Source organism: Poecilia reticulata, chromosome 14 (genome assembly GCF_904066995.2).
Source record: "Poecilia reticulata chromosome 14, P_reticulata-male-v2, whole genome shotgun sequence".
Lineage (NCBI taxonomy): Eukaryota > Metazoa > Chordata > Actinopteri > Cyprinodontiformes > Poeciliidae > Poecilia > Poecilia reticulata.
Genome location: NC_088843.1, coordinates 11,093,332 through 11,104,338, shown reverse-complemented (window position 1 = coordinate 11,104,338; position 11,007 = coordinate 11,093,332). Strand labels below are relative to the sequence as shown.

General features: G+C 39.2%; 1 protein-coding gene across 1 annotated transcript; it reads right to left on the bottom strand.

Moving 5' to 3' along the window:
- Positions 1-6,111: 6,111 nt before the first annotated feature.
- Positions 6,112-10,778, bottom strand: LOC145554804 (uncharacterized). The gene is made up of 4 exons (XM_081615318.1): positions 10,596-10,778; positions 10,102-10,216; positions 8,404-8,751; positions 6,112-8,325 (listed from the first exon to the last, which is right to left on the bottom strand). Exons 1-4 carry the CDS (start codon positions 10,770-10,772, stop codon positions 8,219-8,221), a joined length of 747 nt encoding a protein of 248 aa, XP_081471444.1. The 5' UTR covers positions 10,773-10,778; the 3' UTR covers positions 6,112-8,218.
- Between the last annotated feature and the right edge of the window lie 229 nt (positions 10,779-11,007).

Genomic DNA, 11,007 nt, shown 5'->3' with positions numbered 1-11,007 from the left:
GTCGAAATTTTATGAAATGTATTCTATGCAGTCTCTTTATGCTTTGTTGCAAAAAAAAAAAAGATATTTGCATATGCACTTCCTCTCTGCATGACTCCTTTCCCTCCCACTGTTCAGTGCGCAGTTTGTGGGTCACTGACCTTCTGGCTAATCTGGTGTACCATCGAATCAGTCTCCACAACAGGGGGAAAAAAAGTTAAATTTTGAGTATAAAAGATAGTTGTTTTTTTTCCCCCCCAAGTCCTGATTTATAAATGTTTTCTTACCAACCTCAAGATATTTGCTGTGAATTTACATAATGACACAGAAGGACGATGGCAAAACCCGTAACTGGATCTCTAGATCAAACACAAGAAAGAAGAAAGATCATGACCAAAACAGAGAAAATGTGTGGAAAACCTCTCAGTCTTAAATGTCTTGAACCTTTTAATTTTTTTCCCCCAAATTATGTGAGACATTCAACCTTTTTACTCATTACAGGATTTAGTAATGAGCTGATTCAAGCTTAGTTAGAAAAGGACAGTTTGCTTTTGCTCTGTCAAACTTAAACACAGAACAACAGATGTGGGTGAGGGTCTCCAGTAAAAGCAAACCTTTGAGTCGAGACTTTAACCCTTACAAACCTCTCATTATGCGTTCATATGAAGTACAGTAAGTTAATTCGCTAAAATAAATAAAATCTACTTCATCTACAATAGTTACAAATAGTTCTCATGTTACAAACCCACAGCACACAGCGACTGAAAAGGTTTCGGCTCTTCCACAAATTTTGATCGCTGTCGGGAAACGTTTTCGTTCCTTCCTATTCTGACTCACTTAAAAATGCTGGATGAGACGTTTTACTTTGGGATCTGGATTCTTTAAAAAGTGAGTTTTCTTGTGGAAAAACAACACATCTGACAGTCACATATGAGATCAAGCAATCAGAGCACACTTTGATTTACTGTGTACTAGAGAAAGCAAAGCCTCTCCACCTTTCTGCATGTGCTGCACATGAGGAAACGACATGTCCCACATGTGAAACATCTTATACTGGGTCGCGCCATGTGAAACGCATGTGGGAAAATGTTCCCCACATACAATAAAACATGCTTTTCACATGTTACATGTTTCATATGTGACTGAGGAGAAGTCGAAGTGTGACTTTTTCCTGCTGTTGCAATCAGACAACTGTTGCTTCACTCAAGTGACAGTGGTTGTGAGTGCGGTTTGGCTGTGTATTACCGCAGAATTGACTTCCAAATAACTAAGCCCACAATCAAGCAAAGACTCTACTACTACCACACAGTCCTGACTGATTGATACATTTTATTGTCCACTGTTGATTCACAGTGTTGTACCACACTGAATGCATTAGAAGCGTCAGAAGTAGTCGCAGGAAGACTGGAAGTAATAAAATCCTGTTGTTTTTTATCTGGTGGTGAGACTGTATTGGCTGCAGCCCCCATATTGTCCTGCTGTGAAGTGTCATGCTGACCAGGCAAGCGCTTCCTCTGAGTGATACCGAAAGGCCTTCGCAGCTTCTGACTCCTCTGTGGATGCCAAGGTTTGAAGGTTTCTTATTCAAGCAGCACTTTGCCTTGGGGCTAAATGTTCAATAGATGTGATATGACTGACAAATGTGCTGTCATTTCTGGCTAACTCACTGGAAAAGAAGAAGAAGAAGAAGAAGAAGAGTAAGTGGCTTTAGCACTTTTTGCTAGTAGGTCAGGAGGTTTGATATCAGAACAATCCAGTGGAATGAACCATTCATCTAAATGTAACAATATGTAACTTAACAGCTTAATAAGAGCAAGAATTAGCCTAAAACTACTTTCCCGCTTTCTTGTTTACTCATTTTCAAAACATCTAGAGGAGTGAAAAGGCATCTCAATCTTATGTCACATAGTGTAGACAGCTAATTATCTTGTCAACATGCAGGCCAGTATAGCACTTTCTCTGGCATCTCATCTAAAGCACTCTAAGCCATAGTGACGGTAACGCAAACAATCGTCTCATTGTGAACAAAGGAGATGATTGTTGATTTCAGGAAGAACACAGAGTTGGATCAAATCCTATTTCTGTCATGGGAGAAAGAAGAAGTGGAGGTGGTTGAGGAATAAAAATATCTCTGTGTTCACCTGGACAACCGACTGGAGAGGCAACAGTGAAGCCGTCTATAAGAGGAGACTGGACTTCTTGAGGAAGCTTAGATCCTTCAAGGTTCTTCATAGTTTTTTGGACGACTATAGAACCTCTGGAGATGATTATGCAAAGTCAAGAAAGTTATGGACAACCTTTCCATGAGACTGTCTTGAGAAAACAGACTACAGTCAGAGGCTTCTTCAGATTCGCTGTATCACAGACTGCTACAACAGTCTTTCCTGCCAACAGTCATCAACATCTTCAATAACTCTTTGAAGAATCAGAATCAATGAGCTACAACAACATTTCATTTCCCTTTGGGATTAATGAAGTATTTTTGAATTAAATAAATATAAAACTGAACTCTGCCTTTAAACAAGTTTTGTTGATTTTGTGTAATGAAACGAGCGAAGGTTGAGGATTTTCATATCAAGTTGATCATTTGACGTTGCACCAAAAAGATCTCCTCTTTTCTCATTTTCGTTCTCTGTGTAAGTTTGTAGCTGAGCTTACTGTGCGCTCCTATAATTTATTTTGCTTTTAAATTTTATTAAGAATAACTGCATTCCCTCCTTAACTCACGTTGAAAGATCTCAAAGACCTTTGGAAATAAGGTAAGTACATTCGTCGAGTTGTAAAGACGGCAATCTATCATCAGAATTAGATAATTGTTTAGTTTGAGAAGTATTCAGGTCTAATTTTCTTCTGAAGAGCAAATGGAAAAAGGGGAGGAAATCAGGTCACACATCTATTCTCACTTTGTCTTTTGTAAGACGTGGGAAACTTGATGGTTTCTGTGATAGCAGGTTCGTTTCCTGTTTGAAATGACGCCACGTTGCAGCTTCTGCAGGCCAGGGCTGTAGGTGTGTGTCTCGGTAGAGTACCTCCACCTTAGGAAGTCAGATTCGTCTGGTGCAAATATACTGAGCAAAATAAAGCACCTGATTATTAAACTGCTGATTTATCTACCTGGAAACAGCAGCAGCACAACTTGACTCAAAATTTAAACTTAAAACTGAATAAAAACGATAAACTCTGTGATCTAACATCTGTGGGTGGAAATGTAGATGAAAAGTCAGAATTAGCATAAAGAAAAAGGTACCAACACCCCTTGGACTCTCACCATGACCATAAAATCTTCACTGAGATTTCATTTGATAGACCAACAAAATTAAAAGAAGGTTTTCAAAAGTTAACACATTCTAAAACCAGAAAGGTGTCGTGCATTAGCCCACCCTGAGTCAGACGTTTTATAGAGGCAGCATTCACTGCAAGCCTTTGGTGGGCATGTCTCTCGCACATACAGAAACCGAAATCTTACTCTTCTCTGCAGAATGCTTCAAGCTCAGGCAGAAAAGGTGGAGAGCTTTACCGACATTAACTGCTACATCCTGCTGCAAGCTAAAAGTGGTCTGGACTTTGAGCTATTTTAGCACATAAATACAGTTGTGATCTTAAATATCCTGATGTAGCTCTGGCTGTGTGTTTAGAGTTGTTATCCTGTTGGAGGGCGAACCTCCACACCACTGATTAGTCTTTTGTTTTCCTCTGTGATTGACCAGCATATATATCCTTCATTAGACCTTACCGGCTGCCCTGTCTGTGGTGAACAAGTTGTAGATTTTGGTCAGAACACCTTCCAGTTTCCAATTCTCCTCCATGTGGCTTAAATGTGGCACCCTGTAAATGTATTTCTTTCTTCTTGCCACTCTTTCATTTTCTTTATTTTTTCTTTCATTTTTCTTCTCTTTTTTTTTGACCAGATTTATGGTTTGCATGAATAATTGTTCCACTTCTCTAATATGTGCTGCTTAATGTTGGTCTATTACACAAAACCCTGATAAAACACAGGTTCAAAGCTCCAAACTCTTACTTGTGCGTCTCCTATGGTAAACATGTTGCTCTGTAACTCACCACTTAAATGATTTGTTCCACATAATTGATCTTATGGCAGACATGATTCCCGCTGCGCCTCAGCAATGTTTCATCCTCCTGATCGACTCATGAAAACAAAAATTACAAGTGATTTTATTAATAGGCTATCTACATTTAGTGGAAGATGACTTTTGTTGTGACGTATATGATGACTGACGGAGATTAGCCTCGATATGTAAATGAAATAAACCTTTTCAGTAATGGTTTCTCCATAAAACAGGAGCGACTACCTGGAGCGAGCTGCTCACCGAGCCGGGTTCGGGCTAATTCATCCATGTGGTCCGAGCACAGGGTCTGGAAATTAGGAGCTTTGGACAATTGGATCGTCACTAATATAAATCACCGGATGCACTGGCACACCCCGGCATCAAAGATGCGGTTGCATCATGTCGCCACCTCTCCAGAGGAGTCTGAGGTAAATATTCATTTGTGACAAGATGAGCATGGCGGCGGCCTGCTGATCCGTCTGTTCACATGATCTTTGCGCAGGAAGCAGCGGAGATCAGGTTGTGGCTGCAGACAGCTCTGGTACCTCTGGTAATAACTCAAGGCTGGAGCTCCACTCAAGATGACAGCATCGTGGGTGGCAGCATGTCGAAAAAAAAAAAAACAAACCCCAACTTCAATAGAGCGCTCTTATTCAAGGAAGCGTTGTGGTGATACTCTTTAACCATAAAGCTGAGAGAGAAAAAGAGCGTGCATGAGATGAGGCACTTTAAAAAGACATGTGACATTATTTAAGGTAATAAACTATGTAAAATAAATAAATAAAAAAGGTGTGTTGCAGATTGGTCCGGCATTACAGGGTGAACAGTGGCCCAAATTGTGCATGGTTCATTTTTCCTTTTCTTTTATGCCACGCAGCCATGCAGTTCACTGAGGACATCGGCCTCCATGAAGCCTGGAGTCCACAAAAATATAAATCTGCTTAAAAGCATCAGACTGTCTCCCACTAAGGTACATGAACCTGTGCCAGGCACTGGAAGATGAGTTTCTCTTTGTAGTTTTTCTGCTCTGAGCTCGTTGCAGAAAATATTTCCATGGCTTTTTTTTTTTTTTTTTTTTTTGCTGCAGCATTCTCATTATAACAGGAAGTGATGCACTTCTTCATCTCTGCTTTTGGTTGCTCTTTTAATGCACCGCAAATTTAGTTCACCTACGTCAGTGGTGCATGCCCACATGTCTTGTTTCGGCACCATTGTGAATTGTTCTAACCTTTACTTTCCGTGTTGTTTGTATGTAAAGTAAAAGAAAATATTCATATGCTGATAAAACAAAAAGGACATGGGAATTATAAGTCTATTGTTCAATTTAATGCTCAGTATACTGATGACTATAAATTATATGATACAATTTATCTACGCTGTAATCAAAGATATCTAATAAAACAAATAAAGCATTTCTTCTAAACTATAATGGAGGCATTAAATACTAAAAGGAAATGCAATACAACTGAATATAAATACTCAACTTATACACCTTTTTATGTTAACTCTTTCAACTCTTAAAAGATGGACACTTTATGCTTCTTTGGGTTTTCTCTACTGCTCGGTGACTCAGGAGCTCCCTCTGTAGGACAAAGCCTGGAAGCACCACTTTAAAATGAAGCAGGAAGCTTTTGGTGGCATTTTTGTTGAAGTAAATAAATCGTTGAAAGCTAGAAGAAAGGCAGGTAAATGCTCTACAGTTCTTTGAATTTTGCCCTGACAACAAATTAATCTCATATTGAAGTATCATAACTTCAAATTGACGTTGGAAATTCAAACCTTTAGTGTGATTTCTTTTAGAGGAAAAAAAACCTCACATTAAAAACCAATTACTTTTAACAAAATCACAATTTTTCTTAAATCCCTTGCAGTTCTCATAGCATAGATGTGTTTAGTTTCCTTTTGAAATATATTTTTTCCTGCCTCCTTGGAGTTTTATATGACAGAGGTCTGGTTCCATAAGTGATTCTTTGAGATCGGAAAGACAAGAGCTTGTATAATTAAAATAACACAGATACATGTCAATTTTTATAAGACAGGGAATGACTTCAGGAAAACAGACAGATTTGAGTTACTGCTATATTTGTGCACCGAGATAAAAGGTGGATAACCTTTATTAGTAACAGTTTGGTTGTGCAACATATTGCACCTGTAGCGGTTAAATAAATAATCCGAGTTGATGAGATTAAAAGAGGAACAATCTTTTTTCTCAGTAACAAAACTAAGTAACCAGCAAAAGGAACACAAATACAGTTCTTAAACAATTAACAAGTGAGAACTCTGAGTAAGAAAGCAACATAAACAGAAAAACAAGGAAAAGGAAGATGATTACAGAAATTGTGTCCTTGAACAGATAAATAAATACTTTTTGTTCCAATTAAATTAAAGGGGGAATAAGAATCGACACTTGTAGTACCCTGCAAAATTATTCACCACCCCTCATCTTTGCCACATTTAGCTGTGAAACAACCACAAACTTTTAGGTATTTTCTTAGCATTTTTCTGATTTTTTTGTCTTCACTGTGGTGCTTCTAAAGGAATCTAGTGCAACCAATTTATTCATTCACAGTGTGTGATTTAATCTCTGAATTAAATCCAGCTGCTCTGTCTGAGGTCAGAGGTCAGAGATAAAGTTCTAAGGTTTAGTCCCTAAAATAACATCCTAAGCTTTGAACTTCTGAACATTTTTGTCATAATGGCAGAACTATAAACCAAGACATGTTTTGTTTTTCCAGGAGACTGTTAAGCAGAAAAACAGCCAAGAATCCAGCAGTAACTCTGGAGGGGCTGCAGAGGTTTACAACTCATGTTGTATGATTGTGTTTTTACAGTGAGACCAAACTTCTCTCTATTGCAAAACTGAACTGTTATTGATCTCCAAACAATGTGCTCCATGCAACAAAAAACTAACAACCTACATCATCTTGACATTATCAACACGGTGGTGGCATGGCCATGCTGTGGGGATGTTTTTCTTCAGCAAGGACAAAAACACTGGAAAAAAAACTCACTGCAATCCTGAAAGAAAACCATTTATATTTAGAGGCTGAAAAAGAGTTGAGACAAAGACAAAGGTCCAGCCAACTTCCAGCAATAATGAGAGTAAAGCATGTGCATGTGTTGCTACAGACTAGTCAAAGTCCAGACCTAAATTAATAAGATTTGAAAACTCCTGTTCCCACATGCTCTTCATCCCATTCATCAGAACTTGAGATATTTTTTTTTTAGAAATAATAACATCTGTAGATGTCCAAAACCGGTACGCACATACTGTACTCCCAAAACACTCAGCTGCAACAGCAGCAAAAGACGATTCTACAAAGCGCTAAAATCTCAGCTAAATGCATTCAAGTTTGTGGTTGTAACATTTCAAAACACGGACAAATGTGAAGGTGTGAATTTTGCAAGGGCACCGGATGCGAATTGATGCATCGTAAGCAGAAGAACCTCATGTCAGAGTCCAGAGCAGAGAAACTACTGAAGCTCCTACGGAGGCCTAATGCGAACAGAAAAGGCAGTGTTTGAGCAGATATTTCAGAGCCAGAACATCCAGCTGAACGGACAGGAGGCTTGGATATTGCATTTAATATTAAGCAACGAAAGAATCACTTTCAGTTTATAATGACTTTGTATCACAGGAAGTTATAGGTCTACTCCCTTTTTATACTGATCTACACACATAAGGAACATAAACAATGACACTATACATCAGGCGTTTTAATTAGACGTTTACGGTAAGCATAGCCATAGGAGAAAATAAGTATCATCTGCATTTCTTTAAATTACAAATTACAAAAAACACTAAATTATCTTTTATTTTATTAATAAAATATTTGTATCTGATAGAACTTATTTAATAACCAGACATAAAAGTTAAAACTGATTAATATGTAATTAATAGTTATCATCTTGAGAGAAAATGATTAATTTCTTTAAATTGTTATTCAATCTTCTCTTATTTTCATCCCCTGCTTCATCTTTGTGTAACACAGGTGTTTAAGGTAGAATGGTGACAGAAAGGTTTGTTAAAGAAATGCTACCTAAGGGCTTTTTTCTCTCGGCTGTGTCAGAAATAATATGTAAAAATAAAATCGAAACCTCCCACACTGAGGCCTCTTACAACCAGCAACAATCCTGAAATGTCCACTGAGCTGTTGTATGAAAGTGCAAGCTCAAGGATTTAAAAGCCCCACAGCTACAGGAAGTGACATCACCAGTGACCAAACCCAAGGTGCCGACTTGAACAGGACACTGATTGCAGAACAGATGAGGAGATGCCCTGTAACCGAGGAAAAGTGTGAGTTCAGATACTGCAGATGGGAGAAGAAGAAGTAGAGGTGAAGCAAGAAGAACTTACTGTGATGAACAGCCATGCTGTTCTCCTTCCAGCCGTTGCCCTGGTAAACCCTGCAGGTGTAGGTGTAGGGCTTCTCGTCGGCCAGCGGGGCCCAGGTCAGGCGGCACAGATTGGGGGCCACGAGGCTGACGTTGCTCCTCCTGCGGTCCTCTGTGGACACGTAGATGACGGCGTTGGGGTAGGTGGAGCCCACCAGCCGGCTGTCCTGGCGATACTCGCAGTAGGGCCCGGGAACCATGTCGCTGGCCAGGAACTCGCAGTCGACCCTGACGTTTCTCTCCAGGTACGTCAAACAGGTAAACATCTGGGGCCCGCGCGGCGTGAACAGATATGTGTACACGGAGCTCACTGAAAGAGATGCGAGCAAGATCACATTTTTTTTAAAGTGGGTTTTTCGCCCTTAAAATCTCCAAGCAGCACTTTCTTTTGCCTGCAATGCAACCAAAGTTTGAGCAACAAAATCTTTGTTTTGCTTTCTATTATTTAGGCAGGAACATGTCTACACACACGCACATGCACACACAGACACACACACACACACACACACACACACACGTATATATATATATATATATATATATATATATATATATATATATATATATATATATATATATATATATATATATATATATATATATATATATATATATAAACTTACATTATTTCCACAACGTAAGACCCTTAAATCTCACATTCTCATCCTTAAATGTTCACTTAGCATTTTGGTCTTCAAGATACCCATCGAATACAACATTATTTCCCAATAAGCTCCTTTTTGAACAGTTTTTAAAGGTGGTTTACATTTGTACATTTTTTGAACTCATCATTCAATCTATTTTATAAATCTATACATGTTCAGTTCAGGTTAATGTTATTCAAAGAGCCACTCTGGTTCAGTTTTTGAAACAAAAGTGAGGTAGAATAAACTAAACACAGCAAAGTAAAGCAAGTAGAGTAAAGAGCTATGTTGTATTTTTTTTAGCTCCATCTATCTCTCTAGTAGCACTGACCACGTTCACAGTTCTTGCTGAAGAAAGTGATCCCCACAGCACCATGCTGCCACTACCACACTGCAGTTATGATGTGTTTCTTTGTCATCATGATTCTTTAACCTATTCTGTAGATTAAACACACACTTTATTTATACTAAGTGTCTTCGTAAGGGTACTTTTCCACAAATCTAAGAGAAATGAACCCAAATGCACAAAGAACACCAGAACAAAGATACTAAGCTTTTCTAACAAAAGTGAACGCTGAAAAACAAACTGAACAAGGCAAGACCTACAAAACAAAGAAATTATTAAAACATAAACACAAATAAAAACCTAAACAAGGATTGTGACATAGGAATGATATTACGAGATAAAATGGGCCATTCAGGAGGAACAACTGGGATTATAATCATTAAAATTCAAAGCGTTGCAGCTGAAGGTTTTTGCTGAGTAAGGCTTGATGCTTGATGTGAGGATTACATAACCTCATGAAAAAAGCTGTTGAAATATTGGTTTTGTTCTTTCAAAGAATTTCCGATTTTATGCTGATTTGTGCAGCTCTAAAATACATGTCTTCAATTATTTATTTGACTTTTTACAGATTTTGCTAGATTGATGAGGTAAACACGGTGGCCTGCAAACCCGTCGACCTTTGGAAACATATAAGCTAAGTTAAAAGAAAAAGGGAAAGAAAATGACATACTGTGAGTTTGATGAGTAGCCATTATTTTGCCAAAGAGGAGGCAAACCGTGACCAGCAGATGCAGCTCCATGGCGACGGCTTTCTGTCCGATCAGACCTTCACACCACAGTCCTGCCTGGCAAAGTTTAACACGGGACATAGCATGAGAAAGTTACCACACAATGCAATGCAGTATGTGATTATGAGAAAAATAATAGACTAGCGACAGTGAAAGCAAACCTACATACTGTCACACCGAAACCCCAAAAATAAGGGCCTGGCAGTGCCGCTCTACCTGCAGCCTAAACGCAGACAGGACTACGCCTATGCGGTCTCGTTGCACTGCAGCAAACTGCACAGCTCCCCCTCCATGCGCAGTTTGTCCTCTGCAGGTGAAACACCCCCGGCAGCCGTGCGACTCGCCTTCATCGCATGCAAAGCCGCCGCGACGGGACACGTTCCCTAAAATCTGAGTCTGATTGGTTTTTGTCTAGAAGCAGAGTCGCCGCTCTTACCTGATGTTTGGTCCCCGAGTGGCATGTGGGGCTTTGCTGCGCCGCTGATGCTGATGCTGCAGCATCAGCATCAGCAGGATCCGCTGACTGACTGGGGATGTGGCCCTGAGCAGCGAGCCTGCGCTTAAACACACAGGCACACTGCAGCCAGGGATAAAATGTAGTCATTTCGTACATTTACTTGAGCTTGTTTTCTAAATCACACGGGTTTTTTTTTTTATGTGAGTGTATTTGATTGGTGCGCATCGAAACTCTTAATATAACAAGTGACATTTCTAAACATTAAAGTCGTTAAAACCGGTCAGTTTAGTAAATGTTCTGCTAAATGCTACTTTCATAAGTTCGGGAGAAGTCCATTTATTTATTAGGGAAGGTGGAGATGCTCAAATCCCATCAGTGCCTAGAACAAGAG